This window comes from Sturnira hondurensis, unplaced genomic scaffold (genome assembly GCF_014824575.4).
Source record: "Sturnira hondurensis isolate 20B ecotype Veracruz unplaced genomic scaffold, ASM1482457v3 Scaffold0020601, whole genome shotgun sequence".
In the NCBI taxonomy this organism is placed as follows: Eukaryota; Metazoa; Chordata; class Mammalia; order Chiroptera; family Phyllostomidae; genus Sturnira; species Sturnira hondurensis.
The window spans coordinates 3375361-3392663 of NW_028093232.1; the positions used below are offsets into that span (position 1 = coordinate 3375361).

Genomic DNA, 17303 nt, shown 5'->3' on the forward strand with positions numbered 1-17303 from the left:
AGACTGCTTTATCCTGAGATTTTTGTCCTTAGTTTTGGGAGTGTTTACCCATGGGAGGGTTCTGCCTGCAGGCTCCCCCACCCACCCCATGGCCACCACAGATGAGAATGAGTCTATCAAGACATGATCTGCTTGGGGAGGAAAGGTGGCCAATCTCTTGAAGGAGAAGAACCAAGAGCCTTTTCCTCAGTGGGCTTTTATTAGGTTCATTTTTTAAAAGATTTTATTTATTTATTTTTAGAGGGGAAGGGAAGGAGAGAGGGAGAGAAATATCAATGTATGGTTGCCTCTCATGCATCCCCTGCTGGGAACTGGCCTGCAACCCAGGCATGTGCCCTGACTGGGAATCAAACCGCGATACTCTGGTTCACAAGCCTGCGCTCAATCCACTGAGCTACACCAGCCAGGGCCTATTAGGTTCATTTTGCACAGGAATACAGGTAAAGCTGATTAATCATTGTCAGACAGTAAGGATCAAACAATAGATAACATACAAAGAACTACGAGGGCCTATTCTGAGTTAGGGTCTGTTAGCTAAAGGACTACAAAGCTTTGGGAAACAAACCCATTTCCTGCTCGGACCCTTATCATTTAATTGAAGACATTCTCAGCAAAGCAAGTTTCACAGGATTTTATATATTCTTTCTTAGGCCCTACCACCGGGGGAACCCACCCTTTCCAGCACAGGCTGTACCACCCTCTGAAATTGTTTCGGGCTTAAGTCATGCAGGGGAAGTTAGGCAGCCAAGAGATTAGGAGACTTCTGGCAGACAGAATGAGGACTCAGGTTAAGTCAAAGTTGAGGGCTGGGGGCCCATCACCCCCTTTTGCTATAGCCCCCCAAGTCCTTCCCTGGGGGCTCCCTGTGATCATGCCTATCTTAGGTCATTTCCCCCTTGGGGAATCTTACCCATCACTGGCTAACTGATCAAGCATTAGGGGCCAGGCAGGGTGAAATAAAAGGGGCAGAGGCAGCGCCCCTGCCAGGGAGATAAGCTTTGTGTCCTTAGTGGCTTATGGTCTAAAGGTCGCTCACTCAGCCTTAGTCATGGGGGGGTTACAGCTTCTGAAACCAGGCAGGGAGGTTCCCAACACTTAAGTAGTGAAAACAGAGTGTATAACAATTGTGTGGGGTGTTTTTTATAACGTCTGTATTGAGATATAATTTACATACCATAAAATTTACCCTTTTACAGTATATAATTTAGAGTTTCTCAACCATTACCCACTATCTGATTTTAGAATATTTTTATCACCCCCAGAAGAACCCCGTACACACCTACTGAGCAGCGACACCCGACCCCTCCTCACCCCAGTCCCTGGCAACCACTAATTTACTTTCTGTCCTTATGGATTTGCCTGTTCTGGACATTTCATGTAAATGGAATCATGTAATATGTGACCTTTTGTGTCTGTCTTCTTTCACTGAATGCAATGTTTACAAGTTTTGGTTTTTCATTTTTTTCTTTTGTTCAGGGTTTAAAATTTTTTTTTGAGACAGGAAAGAAGGGAGAGGGAGAGTAACATCAGTGTGTGGTTGCCTCGCGTGCACCCCCTACTGGAGACCTGTCCAACAATTTAGGCAAGTGTCCTAGACTGGGAATCAAATTGAGTTTGCAGGCTGGCACTCAGTCCACTGAGCCATACCAGCTAGGACTTCATTTCTTTTTATTGTTGAATAGTATTCCATTGTATAGATATACCACTTTTTGTTTACTCATCAGTCGATTGCCATTTGGGTTTTTCCACATTTTGATGAGTATAAATAGTGCTGCTGTGAACGTGCGCAAGTACTGTAAGTACTTGCAGTAAGTACTTACAGTACTTATACTGTAAGTTGTTGTGTGGACATACTTGTCGTTTCTCTCAGATGCATGCCTAGAAGTGGGGTTACAGGTAACATGTGACATGTAACTCGTTTTGAGGAACTGCCAAACATTTTCCACGGCAGCCTCGCCTTCAACAGTCATACCGGCAGTGCATGCTTGGCTCTTGTTCTTATCGTTGTGCGTGTCCGTAAGTTACACAATTTAAAATTGGCAACCTTATGTTAGTCTTCCTAAATTAAAAAAATAAAAGATGAAAGACTCATCCATAAAATCCAGAAGTTTTGGAAACACTACTTTATACCAGTCTGTATTTAAACAAAACAAAGCATTGGGCAAGAAATGGAGATAACCGTACATGAACAACAGTAAAACAAAATGAAACAAAATCTCCTGAAATGAAATGTCCAGGAGAACTTCTTTTTTCTATTGGCTCTTTGGCAAGCTAGAATGGCCGGTTCTGTTTTGCCTCTGTTGTGGGTGAAGAGGTGTCCTGGGGGGAATTCTTTTCGAAGTAGAAAACTCAGGAAGTGGAGCAAAGTGCTTTGATTGGAACAGAGAAATGATAGGCTTTAGTGTATCTGTTCTGTTCAGTCGTCTGGAAACAGCACATGTGGCTTCTCCTTTTCCGCCTCAGTAGGAGGAAAGGATTTGGTGGAGGTAACTACAGTGGGACCCCACTCTCTTGTCTCTGCAGCAGGGTTGGCCGTGATGTTCACAAAAATACAAGATTTTGGGCTGTTTCAAAACTCACTAACAGTGGGAGATGGAAAAAACACAAGATGAAAGGCTGGGGAGGGAGATCGTATACTTTGAGTGAAGCAGAAGAGGTTTCCCCATCTCTGGTGGAAGCAGTGAACAGCAATACCTCCGTCTGCCAGCCCACCTTTGGGCTAGGAAGGGGGATGGGAGAGAAAGCCTGGGAGAACAGCCGTGGCTGCCTTTGCTGTGTTTGTTGAAGTCACCAAAAAGAGTTAAAAACAATGAATTACCTGGATTTTTAAAATAGAAGCACTATCTTTATTAGTAATTTCTGAGATCCCTCATCTGCTTCAGATCATTCATGTATTTGTATGGTTATTGTGACTATTCTACTCTGCGCCCTTTTTAATGTAGCTTTTGAATTTTTGTTTGCATGGTTTTCATGTGATGCACAGTTTATTAATATTACAAAGTTTTCCTAGCTCTTCCGCAGGTTTGGGATATCTGGGTTGTCTCCAAGGCTTTACCATTAAAGATGACCCATCTATAATAAATATCCTATTGGAGTGTTTATTCTCTCTCTGAGCCTGTTTCTTCCCTTGTAAAATGGCGATACTTTGTATCCATCACTCGGGACTGTTGTGGGGTTCAGATCAAAGTGCAGTGATGCTGTGGAAGCATTTTGTAAACTGGAGTGGACTAGGAAGTGGTTTCGTTTTTGTTTTTGTAGAAGTGATTTCTTTTCTCTTTTTGGATTATTTGGGGGGGTTATATTCCCTCATATGGTCTCACTGGTCCCAAAGAGTATGGCTCAAGATAATATGTTGATGCAAAATAGTCATTCAGAAAATAAGTATCACATGCCCTCCATATGCCCAGCTCTATTCTAGGTGTCAAGGAACGCAACAATAAAGAGAATAAAATGAAACCTAGTCCTCGTGGAGCCTTCCTTTTATTGGGCTGATTTATGACTTTTATTCTGTAAATAGAATATACATATACAAATGAATAATGTCTAAGTGCCAGATAGGCACAGTACTAGTCTGTAATAACATTTCTATCATCCTGAGGGAAATTGAGAAAAATAAGGGCAATTTAGGGAGTTTTTCATGAAGACTTGGTTATTATACACCTTAAAGGAAGGACATGGATGAGATTGTAGCATACATATTTTTTACATTAAACTTTTTTTTGATGAAACAATGGTGTTATGAGATGTTAGTGGGGGAGGTATTCATGTCTAGAGATGGGGAGAGGGAGAGAAACATCTATCTGTTGCCTCTTGCACGCCCCCTACTGGGGGCCTGCCAACAGGGCAGGTCCCAGGCAGGTCTCACAACCCAGGTACATGCTCTGACTGGCGTTCCAACCAGAGACCTTTTGGTTTGCAGGCTGGTGGCTCAATCCACTGAGTCATACCATCCATGGCTGGATTTTTTTTTTTTTTTATCTTTAGAGGGGAAGGGAAGGAGAGAGGGAGAGAAATATCAATGTATGATTGCTTCTTGTGTGCCCCCTGCTGGGAACTGACCTATAACCCAGGCATGTGCCCTGACTGGGAATCAAATCACGATCCTCTGGTTGGCAGGCCCGTGCTCAATCCACTGAGCCACATCAGCCAGAGCCACAGCTGGGGGGGGGTTAAAAAGTGCTTGTATTTTTTTAAACTGCATTTTTAAAAATTTTATTTATTTATCTTTAGAGGGGAAGGGAAGGAGAGAAGTATCAATGTATGGTTGCCCCTTGTGAATCCCCTGCTGGGAACTGGCCTGCAACCCAGGCATGTGCCCTGACTGGGAATCGAACCGCAATCGTGTGGTTCGCAGGCCCGCGCTCAATCCACTGAGCTACACCAGCCAGGGCAAAAGTGTTTGTATTTTTAATGTCCCCATTACCAGTCAAGTTAAGATGGTTTTCCCACTTTGGGGGGGGATATATACTGGTACATGAAGTCATAAAGCATGGAACCACTAACTTTTAATTTAGTTTTGTATTATCCATCACAATTTACAATGTTCTTTAATGTAACTTAATTGGATTCTCACAACACAGTAACCATAAAAGAGGGGAGCCGATGGGGGCAGGGAAAACCTCAGACTGCAAGGCAGATGTGACTATCTCAGCCCAGCCCGTGGGAGACCTGCAGCAAGGATTGCCTGGAGTCTCTGTCGGACAGAAATTGCCCGTGTCCTCTGAGCTTCATCATTAACTGGAGGCTGCCGGGAAAGAGCAGGGCCGGGGGAGTCCGGAGGTGCTGCCCATTAGCCTCGTGCTTTGCAGGTGAATGGCAAGCCCTTAAAATCTGAGCAGCAACCTCCATGGCTGCCACATTTTTCTCAGATTTTTCAGAAATTTTTCCTCATTTTTCAGATCAGTAAGCCAAGACTACCTTGCTGAAGAACAAACAGGTAGACAGTAAAGCCAGGATGCTGACCCCACTTTGCTGACCGTTGTTACTGTTCTTTCTATTGCACCAGGAAGCAAGTATGAGTTTTTCTTGAATATTTCCCATGTGAGAGAAACTCAGTGCGTGCAGAAATGCATAAGACAGTCTTTAGCAGAGGAGAAAAAATGTATTCTGGGTAATTATGGTGTAAAAGAGTAGTGTAGTGCTGGAGGAGAAAGTACATATATGTGCCCTCACCCCGTCCTGCCGTAGGCTGTCAGGGAAACCTTCAGGGAATCAGGGGTGGCATTTGAGCTGATCCTGAGGGTCAGAGAGGTTTACAACTCTTGGAGTTAAGGGAGGAGGATGGACCTTACAGAAGAAGGGAAAAAACTGAGTGAAGGTCTGGAGAACATGGTGGGGCTTTCTGTCTTGGAATATGTGTGTGTAAATTTCTGGAGAGTAAGGAATAGTCAGTCAGAAGAGGCAACCAAGCCATGGACCTAAGAAGTGGTGGGTTAGATGGGTGTGTGTGATGGAGATATAAGACAGTCAGACTACCAGTGATCTAGGAGAGGAAGATGAGGCGAGAGAAACTAGATGAGTAGCTTCTGGTTAACTGTATGAAAAAGGAATGAACTGTAAGTTTTCTGTCCCTGGCTGCTTTTTTTTTTCTTTTCATTTTTTTTAATCCTCACTCGACGATATTTTTTCATTGCTTATAAAGAAAGAGGAAGAGGGAGAGAGAAAGAGAGACACATCATCAACTTGGTTGCCTTCTCCCACATACCCCGACTGGGGATCAAATCCACAACCTGGGTATGTGCCCTGATCAAGAATCAAACCCATGGGACGATGCTCCAACCAACTGAGCCATATCGGCAGCTCCCTGGCTGCTTTTTACTGTAATAGTGTTTTCACCAGGGAGTGCTGAAACTCCTGTTGAGAGTTTTTTTATTCCAGTTCTAATGAATAGGCCCAAGACTGCCAGCTGGCCTCATGACTCCTGGCCTGGGAGCTTTACTTTTTAGGTCACTTGACCCATTTCTTTCTCTACTTTTCCTGTTGCTCTCTGGTTTTGGCAAAACTGCATGGGGCCCTGTCTGGTGTGGCTCATGGGATTGAGCACCAGACTGTGAAGCAAAGGATCACCAGTTCAATTCCCAGTCAGGGCACATACCTGGGTTGTGGGCCAGGTACCCAGTTGGGGGCATGTGAGAGGCAAACACATACTGATGATTCTCTCCTTCTCTTTCTTCCTCCCTTCCCATCTCTCTAAAAATAAATAAATAAAATCTTAAAACAAAACAAAACTGCACGGGATTAGCCCAGACTGATGTGGCTCAGGGATTGGGCGTTCTCCCACAAACTGAAAGGGTGGCAGTTCGAGTCCCAGTCAGGGCACATGCCTGAGTTACAGACCAGGTCCCTGGTGTGCAAGAGGCAACTGATCAGTGTTTCTCTCCTCTTCATGCTCTCTTCCTTCCTCTCACTTTAAAAATAAGTAAATAAAATGTTTTCTAAAAACCAAGCCCTGCAGGGCATTAGAGCCCGAAGTCCTGTTTCTCTTACAGAACCTCTTCCCTTCTGTCTACAAGGGTGGCTCCCTCCCTATCTGCTTTCCTCTCCACCCCCCACCCTGCCCCTTATTTTGGTAGCCAGGTAACAGGTAGCTGTTATCACCTCTGTTACGTTTGCCTTTCAGGTTTGAGTGCTCTGCTGGGACCAACTTTTAAAATATTTAATCTATACTTAGAATTAATTGGCCTACTATGGGGGAGGGAAGCTGAGAGGAAGTGTGAGGTTATCTGTCAGGGAGCCTTTCACACATGGCTTTGTCTCTGCTGTTAGAAGACTCTATCATTTCACCCCTTTTAGTGCCAGAGTGTGGTGGTGGTGTGTCTTGTTTTGAGGAGGATGTGCTGACTCAGCATCTTTCTAACCAGCTCTGCTGTCTTGTCAGCTTCCTAGGCTGCTACTTGGAAAGTACAGACAGGGGAACCATCAGTGTGTGTGTGTGTGTGTGTGTGAGAGAAAGAGACAGAGAGACAGAGAGAGAGCAAGTGCATGCATGTGAGCACCTATCTGCCATTCCAGTGGTTTGTCTGAAAAAGTTGGGTATGTCTTTGAGAAGAGTCAAAGATTGTCCCGGTCTCAGGGTGCACAATCCCATGAGAAAGGGCAGCCAGGGGAAGTCTCCCTTCAGTCTTTCTGGTCTTATCATTGAGTGTTTACTGGCTCACTCTTGCAGGGCTGAGCAGTCAGGAAGTAGGTCAGCACTGGGTAGGTGTAGAGGGATAGCAGGCAGCTGGAGGAGTGGACCAGCTAATAAAAAGCTGGGAGATAACATCAGGCATTAAACCTTAGGTCTCAGGATACTGCACATTTCCTTCAGGGGCACTGGGGTGGCTTGGCCTGGAGATATGGGAGAGAGAAAGGTCTTTTTAGAGGAAGCTGCCACAGCTAAGAGCAGCATGGCTGATTGTGCCAAGGGGACAGGAGTGATGGATATTTCCTGTTTTTACAGAATCAGGGCAGTTAAATGCAGTGTGTTTGTGTGGGTCTGCGTTATTAGTGTCAGCTACTGAAACATCTGGAGTTTTGTGTCTGTGCTTACTTGATCGTCTGATGAAGGATGAAGGCTTAGGGATCTTAGTTAAAAGGTAGCATGCTTCAGGAAAGGAAGATGGTTCTCCTGGGGAGAGTGACAGGAAATTTCACTGGTGCCTAGCCTTCTCCCCCACCCCCACCCCATTCTGTTAGATGTTGACTTCTAGGAAGATTACCAAAACTTAAAGAGTGACTCTGGGGAGGAGAATGAAGGAATGTCACCTACACATTTCCAGTGCCTCAGAAGCCTCTAGGCTCCTGCGACAGATCAGATCCTAAGTGGAATCACTGTGTGGTAAGGGTTTTCTTAATCCTTATGGTATGTAAGAGCTGTAACCATGGATGTGGAAAGGCTGTGGAGGGGGACTGGGTCTGGCAATTTTAAGGGAGAAGGAAGTTTGTTCTCCCCTTCCTCCAGAAGGCTGCAGAGCTCTCTAAGGGGAAAAGTCTCTACGTTGGTGCCTCTCTCTAACCAAGGTCACCTCGACTCTGAACCAGACTGTTTCTGTGGTTTCAGATCCATGGGCCAGAGCACAGGGCAAGTGCCTAATTCCTAGGCTTGGAGCCTCTGGTGTTTCGATTTGGTAGGAGCCTTCACTAAAAGCTTTCCCTGGGACTGGGAACAGCACTTGGTTCTGACAGAAGAGAAGTGTTTGAGGATCTTGTTGAGAATACTCTGAGCATTAGGGCCCTGTCCTGTAGTTCCCTCTCCTGAAAGGGAGAGGGTCCTACAACTGTTATTCCCCTCCCCCCCACCCCGTCTCTGCAGGCCTCATCACTCTTGTCTCCCCTGCGTCCACCTGCCTTACTTATCTCTCCACTGGCTGCTCCACTGATGTGTGAACTTGTACAAGATGAATTGCGAACTTCTAGCCACGTGTAGTGCCCTTGGGTACTTGGAGGGAGACACTTACCACAAGGAACCAGATTGTATAGGTGAGTACCTATTTGAGGAAACAGGTGAAAAATTTGCTTGTGTTGCGGAGGACTGTTGAATTTCTGAAGCCTTGTGTATGAAAAGCACTTGGGCTGGGTGGAGCTTCCTCCAGGGATCCGTATAAGCATGTGTTCTGTCCCTGAAGAGAGTGTGAAGGATCTGATCCGCTACTTGAGGCATGAGGATGACACCCGAGATGTGCGGCAGCAGCTGGGGGCAGCCCAGATCTTGCAGAGTGACCTTCTTCCCATCCTTACCCAGCACCACCGGGACAAGCCCCTCTTTGATGCTGTTATCAGGTTGTTTTCCCAGCTTTTCCACTTTTACCACATGCGTGCCCGCGTTGGGTGTTTAAGCTGACAGATTTTGGTGTTTGTGCCTGGTGGGAAAACATAACAACTTGTCCCTCCTTCATTGTTTCCCCAGGCTGATGGTGAACTTGACCCAACCAGCCTTGCTCTGTTTTGGTAGTGTGCCCAAGGAGCCCAACTTCCGGCACCATTTTCTACAGGTGCTCGCCTACTTGCAGGCCTACAAAGAGGTGAGGTTCTCCTTCAGAGTCCCTGAGGCAGAATTGGGGGGCAGTGTGGAAGGAGAGGGTGGGAGCTACTTAAGGTCCATGTTCTTGTTTTGTAGGCTTTTGCCAGTGAGAAGGCTTTTGGGGTCCTCAGTGAAACCTTGTATAAGCTGCTACAGCTGGTGAGTGAGTGTCCACCTTCTGAGATCCCAAGGACAGTTAGCACCTTGCTCCTCCTCTGGGTAGAGCACCGGGTTCAGCATTGTCAGGACAGCCTGAGTTTCGAGATACAGTCACGGTCTCATTGTCTCTGGCTACCTCAGGGCTACTTGAGGTCCTTCTTTTCTTTCTTCTCTTCTCTTCTCTTCTCTTCTCTTCTCTTCTCTTCATTCATTTCTTTCTCCCTGCCGCACCCCCCCAAATACAAGCAAAAATTTATTTAGAGGGTCACAGAGGCCCTGGCTTGTGTGGCTCAGTGGATTGAGCACTGGCCTGCGATCCAAAGGGTTGTGGGTTTGATTCCCAGTCAGAACACATGCCTGGGTTGTGGGTTAGGTCCCCAGTGGGGGGCACGTGAGAGGCAGCCACACGTTGTTGTTTCTCTCCCTCTCTTTCTCCTTCCCTTCCCCTCTCTCTATAAATAAATAAAATCTCTAAGAAATATATGATGTTATAAAGAAAATCACAGAGGTAGAAAAAGTGAACCAGCTGGACTACATGGTCTCAGGAAACAAGTTACAGAGGCAAAAGAAGGAAGGAAGAGAGAGAGAGGAGAGAGGGAGCTTTTTTCTTTCTCTTTAATCCTGATTTTCCTCTGTGTCTTGGTCTCCCAGCCAGGGTGGGTGTTGCATGCCTCCCACGGAGAGCCTCTGGGGGGAACTTCAGCCCACGAGGTTCCCCAGGGCCACTGCAGATAGAAATAAAGAGTCGTCCCGGATGCAGTCTTACTGCTCCGGCAGGAAAAGGGGTGGCAATTCCCTCCAGTGGAGAATGCCCACAGCCCTTCCCTGACATGGCTTTTATTAGGGTTGGGAAGTGCAAGGGGATACAGCACACGTGCATAGCTTATCAGTCAAGGTCCAACAGGCTGTAGTCATAAAAACTAATGCTATCTATAGATAACAATCAAAGAAACACAGAAATCTTTTCAGGTTGGGGTCTGTGAGACATGCAGGTGCCTGATGGCTATAAAGGCATATTTTATGAAGTAGGGAGTTTCACTCCTTATGCCTTGAATTCAAGTGTCTGGGTTATACTAACAGGGCTTATCGCTGAGCAGAGCTGGCTTCAGAGGACAAAAATGTATATTTCAGGCCTGATTCCCGCGGGACCCTCATTGTTAGACTCAAGTCATGCCTGTCCCCTGCGTTATGACCTGGTTTTCCAGGGAGACTTACCAGCCCCTTTCAGAGCATGCTCTCTCGGGGCCAACGGTCTTTGAAACCACACAGAGCGGCCCCAGCAAGCCTCTTCCTCCAACTCTGCTTCTGACTAGGGCTGGGAAGAACGGCAGGAGGAAGACAACTTGCTGATAGAGCGGATCCTGCTCCTCGTCAGAAATATTCTCCATGTCCCAGCCGACCTTGATCAGGAGAAGGTGAGAAAGGGTCCTGGGTTGTCTGAGTTGTGCTTGGTTAGGCTGCGCTGCCCTTTTTGGCTTTTTTGTCCTCTGACAAGTCTGGGTGGGGAACCTTGGTCGAGGCAGGGCTGCGGGACTGACTGACTCCCGTCCCCCCTCACCACTCACTGCTCAGAGGATCGATGACGATGCCAGCGTCCATGACCAGCTTCTCTGGGCAGTTCACCTCAGTGGCCTGGACGACCTTCTCCTCTTCCTGGCCAGCTCGCCCACTGAGCAGCAGTGGAGCCTACACGTGCTCGAGATCATCTCCCTTATGTTTCGTGACCAGGTGAGACCCTGGCCCATTGCCCCATCCCTCATGCATGTACTTTTCTGCTGTGTGGCCACAATTACTCGTACAATAGTGGCTGAACTCTGCGGGGAGGGGGACGACAGAGGAGTCACGTATTGAGTATAGGGTCCCATCAATGATCCCATTTCGCTCACTGTCACCAGTAGGAATGGACTCCAAATAAGGAAGGACCATCCTCTGACTCTTCCCTCCATGTTCCAAATCTAGAACCCAGAGCAGCTGGCAAGAGTAGGACAGGGGCGCTCAGCGCAGGAGCGGAGCACGGATGTGGCGGAACTGGAGGTGCTGCGCCAGCGAGAGATGGCGGAGAAGAAGAGTCGAGCCCTTCGGCGAGGCAACCGGTGAGTGGCGGGGAGCTGCTCTAGCCGTGTCCCGCTGCTTCGCTGTGGAATGCTAGGGGCTGGGAAATGCTAACTTTTAAGCCAGTGACCAATTAGCATTTTTGTAGTTAGAACATGCTCTGACATGCTAATGAAAGAGAATGGGGTTAAAACTTCCAGGGAATTGCAGGCTCACCCTAAGTGTTTATATTTATGTTTATGTTTTTGTGTTTTCACTGCAGGCATTCTCGATTTGGGGGCTCTTACATTGTTCAGGGGTTGAAATCTATTGGAGAGAGGGACCTCATCTTCCACAAAGGCCTCCACAATGTGAGCGTGCTCCCATCTGGGGTGGGAGATCCATGTCGGGGAGTCGGGGAGCCTAAGGGTAAATGTCTCTGGAGGTAAAGCTTCTCAGTTAGGAGACTCAGAGTAGGAGACTGTAGGAAAAATAGGGCTTCTGGCATTATTGTCTTCACCTCTGCCTTCGCTTAGTTCCCGAGGGGGAGAGCTTTCTAAGAGTTTCTTTTGAGAAAACTGCAGAACTGGGGATGTGGGAAGAGCTGCAAGTGGAGGGCAGTTGCTAGGAGTAATTCTAATCCCCGACCCATCCCGCCAGCTCCGAAACTACAGTTCAGACTTGGGAAAGCAGCCACGAAGGGTGCCTAAACGTCGCCAGGCTGCCCGGGAGCTGTCCGTGCAGCGCCGCTCCGCCCTCAGTGTGAGACTCTTCCTCAGAGACTTCTGCTCTGAGTTCCTGGAGAACTGTTACAACCGGCTCATGGGCTTCGTGAAGGTGAGAGCCTCGGGAGGATGGAGTAGAGAGGTCACAGGGCCAGTGGTGGGCAAGAAGGGCATCCTGGGGAGGAGCCTGTGGGAAGCTGACCCTGGAGTGTGGGCTAGTAGGTGGGAAGGATATAAGGTGCCCCTGAGAGTCGGTGATGATGTCAAAAGTGTAGCAGGTTAAAAGTCTCTCAGGAAACATCCCTCCAGAGGAGGGGAGAGTGAATGTGGAGACGCCAGGAAGAAGAAGAAAGGCTTGAAATCAGAATATTGTTATCGTGGTGTCCAGGGGCCTCCCAATTATCATGGGGCAGGAGGAAACTGGAAGCCCCGAGGTCACAGAATGGTCTTTTTTCCCTGGATGTTAGGATAACCTGCTTCGGGAGAAAGCTCAACAGCATGATGAGACCTATTACATGTGGGCCTTGGCTTTCTTCATGGCCTTCAACCGGGCTGCCTCCTTCCAGCCAGGCCTGGTCTCTGAGACACTCAGTGTCCGTACCTTCCACTTCATTGAGCAGAACCTCACTAACTACTACGAGATGATGCTGACTGACCGCAAGGAAGCTGCCTCCTGGGCACGCCGGTGAGTGGGTGAGAATTGGGATGAGAATTGGACTATGAACAGACATCTTAGCCGGGATAGGAATCTGAATGCCTGAGTTCTGGATGGTGCTTTCTTTTCTGTTTCAGGATTAAGGTGGTCAGGCTGGGGAGCAGGGACTGGCTGGCCATTTGGGTTTTAATGGCACTGTTTCGGGGGGAGTGGTACTGTTTCCATGAACCTATATCCTAAGACTTAGGGGTGTCCAACCTTCTGGCATCTCTGTGCCTCACTGGAAGAAGAGTTGTTTGGGGCCACACATTAAATACATTGCAACACATAATCTCAAAAAAAATCTCATAAGGTTTTAAGTAAATTTATGATTTTGTGTTAGGCTGCATTCAACAGCTGTTCTGGGCTGCATGTGGCCTGAGGGCCATGGGTTGGTCACCCCTGTAAGTTGTCCTTCTCTTTCCCTCAACTCACAGGATGCACCTGGCTCTGAAGGCCTATCAGGAGCTGCTGGCCACAGTAAATGAGATGGACATGTCGCCAGATGAGGCTGTGCGGGAGAGCAGCCGCATCATCAAAAGTGAGGTCCTGGCACAGTGTCTGAGTCTGGCCTTCGCCATCTCTTGACCAGCATTTTACTCTTCCCAGTCCCAACATCACCCATCTCCTTGTCCTGAACTTTCCAGACTAGTCCTTCCAATGCTTCTCTCTCCATTTCTAGACAACATTTTCTACGTGATGGAGTATCGAGAACTGTTCTTGGCACTCTTTCGAAAGTTTGATGAGAGATACCAGCCCCGCTCTTTCCTTGTTGACCTGGTGGAAACCACCCACCTCTTCCTCAGGATGTTGGAACGGTTCTGTCGGAGCCGAGGGAACCTGGTGGTGCAGGTACGGGGCAGTGTCGGGATGTAGAAAGAGACGGGAGAGAAAGCTGGAGGACAGGAGCTCTGTCCCCTCCCGTTTCCTGTAGCTTAAGCTGATTCGTTAGAGCTGCTCTGCACTAGGGGGGCAAGAGATGTTGCTGACGTGAGTCTACTTTAGTTTCCTTCTTTTGTTAGATTAATCTCTGATAATTCAGGGAACTTATTATGTGCTAACTCTGGGGGTTCGTATTATAGTTTAGTAATTAAAAAATTTTTTTAAAGTTTGTATTTATTTTTTTTAGAGAGAGGAGAAGGGATGGAGAGAGGGAAGCATCGATGTGTGGTTGCCTCTCACGCACTCCCTACTGGTCACCAGTCTACAACCCAGGCCTGTTCCCTGACTGGGAATTGAACCAGTGACCCTTTGGTTGGCAGGCTGGCATTTAATCCACTGAGCCATACCAGCCAGGGCAGACAGAGTTCAGTAATTATGCGGTGATATTTCCTGGCTGTACTTCTGAAGCACTATAGTGAAATGGGAAGAGCCTTACACTGAAAGTGAGAAGGTCTGGGATCTCTTACTGTATCAGTTGCTGTTAGAATAACTCAGTTGCTCATGTCAGTCTCCATAGTCCTAAAGCTGTTTGTAATACCTATCCACCAGCCCAAAGTGACATATAAATGGAAAGTCTGGCATAAGAAGAAAACCTCAAGAAATTTGTTCCCCAGACACAGGGACTCTGCTTTGTAAAAAGTTTTGCCTAGGGGTTGCCTTTTTTTGCTGTAGCCTAAAGTTCATTCAGAATTGGATTTGAAAGGGCAGCGGTATCAGTGAGACTTTCCTAAAAGGCATTTTTACACTCAGGGCTCCGTGGTATTGTCAGCAACAGTAGGCGATGTCATTTACTGGGTGTTCACTGTGTGTCGCACGTTGTGCTAGAGTTTCATGGGGAGGCACCGCTACTAGAACATGTGCACAGAGTGGTTACGCAGCTTGTTCAGGGTTCACTGGTAGATGGCTGGCGTCGATGCTTCAGTCCAGGTCTGCTGGACTCCAGAGCTCGAGCTCTTAACCTTTGGAGTAGGTCATTTTAAGGCCTTTGAATAGAGCATGAACCTTAAGGGCTGCGTTGTTCAGCTGATTCGCCTGTACCAAAGACCTGGGGGAGCAGGGCAGGGTATTGACTCTCACTCTTGCTTTCCAGGAGAAAAAATTGTAGTCTATATTTACGAAGTGCTTTGTGTTTTACAAAGCCTTTTCATGTAGAATTTCTTATCCTCATAGGAAATCTGTTCATTCCATAGACTTCTGCTTTAGATGTCACTGCTTTTGGGAAACCTAACCCCAAGAAATGAGTCAAGTGCTGTTCCTGTGTTTTGCCATGGCATTTTCTGCTCAGCCACATTTTAGGTCCTGTCCACACTGAAATGTGTCTGCCCCACGGGACTGGAAGCTCCTCAAGGGCAAGCAAATATGCTGTTCACTGCAGCTTCTCCATTGCCTTTGAGTAGCAGATGGTGGGCACTCTGTAAACGTCTAATTCAGACATCTAGTGAATCGATAATAGAGAAGACACGGATGGGGAAAGGCCTTCTTAGCTCGCTTGCCTTTTTTTTTTTTTTTTTTAAGAGAGAAAGGGGAAGGGAGGGGGAAAGAGAGAGAAAGAAACATCAGTGTGAGAGAGAAACAGCAGTCAGTTGCCTCTTGCATGCACCCAACTGGGAACCAGACCTGTGACCTTTAGCTTTGCAGAATGACACCCAACCAACTGATCCACACCGGTCAGGGCCACTCCTGCCATTCTAAGATAGTTCTTTTTTCATAGAATAAACAAAAGAAGAAAAGAAAGAAGAAAAAGAAGCCCATTGCTTCTGAAAATGTCCCATATAGCCCAGGGGACCTGGAGGCCCTGTGGCCATCTCTGGCTGAGCAGCTGCAGTGCTGTGCCCAGGTAAGTAGTTGCAGAAACCTAGTCTTTTTGGAGGGTAGTGCTGCAGGTTGGCTGTCTGGGTTTCCCTCTTCTCTTTTCCTGGAGCTTTAATCCCTCTCTAGGGTCCTGAGCTCAGTCTGGACTCCATGGTTCCCTTTGATGCGGCCTCAGAGGTGCCAGTGGAAGAGCAGCGGGCAGAAGCCATGGTTCGGATCCAAGACTGTCTGCTGGCTGGCCAGGCCCCACAGGCCCTGGCCCTCCTTAGGTCTGCCCGGTAAGAATGCCTGCCCACCCATTCTCCTGGATCCAGCTTTTGGGAGCAAAGGGAGGCTTTCACTGTGTTGTGTACAAGACTCTGTCTTCAAAAGAGAGAAGTCCCATCAGAACCACTAGGGCTGTACACTGAGTACTGAGTCCTGGGGAGTTTTGATTGGTCTGTTGGGGGGTTTTGTTGTTTGATAAAACAAGAACAGAAAGCACCATTAATTAGAGGAAAAAATAAACATAATTCTAAGTGCCAAAGATAGTCATCATTAACATTTTGATGAGTTATCATCCAGAGGTTTTTTTCCTGTATTAGACATATATACCTTCTTTTACAAAAATGAAATATTGTACATCCTGATTTATAGTATTTTTTCATTTCTCAGTAGATCATGAACATTGTTTCTCATCAGATATATTTCCATAATTGTTAATGGCTTTAAAACACCATTGCATGAATATGTACATTTGTCCAACCACATGTCAAACATTTAGATTGTTTGCGTTTGTTCTTACGTGATGTTCATTGCACTGTGGCTTATGAGGGAAAATTTCCCTAGAGTTTTTGTTACATATTTGAGGTAATAGTTTACATTCTCTTTCTGGCTGACAAATAGCGTGCATTCTCTTTTTGGCTGACAAATAAGTCAAAATTCCTCCTCCCACTTTAAATTATAACTCAAATTCCACCCTGGCTGGTGTGACTCAGTAGATTGAGTGCCACCCTGCAAACCAAAGAGTCGCCAGTTCGATTCCCAGTCAGGGAATATGCCTGGGTTGCAGGCCAGGTCCCCAGTAGAGGGGGCACAAGAGGCAACCACACATTGATATTTCCCTCCCTCCCTTCCCCTCTAAAGATAAATAAATAAAACCTTTAAAAAATAAATTAAAAATCAAATAAGTAAATTGTAACTCAGATTCCCTCTGGTTGAAGCCTTGTTTCTCTGTGTGTTTCAGGGAGGTATGGCCAGAAGGAGATGTGTTTGGCTCTCAAGACATTTCCCCAGAGGAGGAGAGCCAGCTGCTGAAACAAGTCCTCTGTGCCCCGCTTCCCAGTGAGTCTCCATTTCCTTCACATCTCTGCTTCTTGCTTTCTCTGGCACCAGATGCCCAATAATCCTCACTCTTCCTTTAGGACAGCAGGGGCCAGAGGAACAGGGGGCGGAGGAGGAAGAGGAAGAAGAGGAGGAGGAGGAGGAGGAATTACAAGTGGTCCAGGTGTCAGAGAAAGAATTTAATTTTCTGGACTACTTGAAACGGTAGGGCCGAGAGGACTGAGCCGGTCCCAGGACAGAGATTGTGGGACTATGAGGATGAGCAGTGCCATGCTGACATCCTCTCCCTCCCTGTCTTGCTGCAGCTTTGCCACCTCCACTGTCATCCGAGCCTATGTGCTGCTGCTTCGGAGCTACCAGCGGAATAGTGCCCACACTAACCACTGCATTGTCAAGATGCTGCACCGGCTGGCCCATGACCTCAAAATGGAAGCTCTTCTTTTCCAGCTCTCTCTCTTCTGCCTCTTTAATCGTCTGCTAAGTGATCCTGCTGCTGGGGCCTACAAAGTGAGGGGATACCAAGGAACAGGAGTCTTATGGTTTCGGGGTCTTGGAGTAAAAGGATAGTCTTCAGGAGGTAGAGGGCACTGAGGAGTGTCAGGGCCGCCTGGCTGAG

General features: G+C 47.2%; 1 protein-coding gene across 4 annotated transcripts in view; it reads left to right on the plus strand.

Moving 5' to 3' along the window:
- Window positions 1-17303, plus strand: part of TIMELESS (timeless circadian regulator) — a 29191-nt gene that overhangs the window by 7512 nt on the left and 4376 nt on the right. Inside the window, exons 1-18 of one of the 4 annotated variants that reach the window (XM_037030036.1) lie at window positions 7341-7451; window positions 8294-8460; window positions 8607-8760; window positions 8888-9002; window positions 9098-9160; window positions 10474-10575; window positions 10733-10888; window positions 11120-11253; window positions 11475-11562; window positions 11852-12028; window positions 12384-12601; window positions 13048-13151; window positions 13293-13462; window positions 15264-15389; window positions 15491-15642; window positions 16590-16687; window positions 16768-16891; window positions 16993-17194. In XM_037030036.1, the coding sequence (XP_036885931.1) occupies window positions 8379-8460; window positions 8607-8760; window positions 8888-9002; window positions 9098-9160; window positions 10474-10575; window positions 10733-10888; window positions 11120-11253; window positions 11475-11562; window positions 11852-12028; window positions 12384-12601; window positions 13048-13151; window positions 13293-13462; window positions 15264-15389; window positions 15491-15642; window positions 16590-16687; window positions 16768-16891; window positions 16993-17194 (2265 nt within the window). In that variant the 5' untranslated portion in view covers window positions 7341-7451; window positions 8294-8378. Of the gene's footprint in view, window positions 1-7340; window positions 7452-7657; window positions 7844-8293; window positions 8461-8606; window positions 8761-8887; window positions 9003-9097; window positions 9161-10473; window positions 10576-10732; window positions 10889-11119; window positions 11254-11474; window positions 11563-11851; window positions 12029-12383; window positions 12602-13047; window positions 13152-13292; window positions 13463-15263; window positions 15390-15490; window positions 15643-16589; window positions 16688-16767; window positions 16892-16992; window positions 17195-17303 lie in introns of those variants that run through there. The other 3 variants (XM_037030037.1, XM_037030034.1, XM_037030033.1) reach the window with 3 other exon arrangements.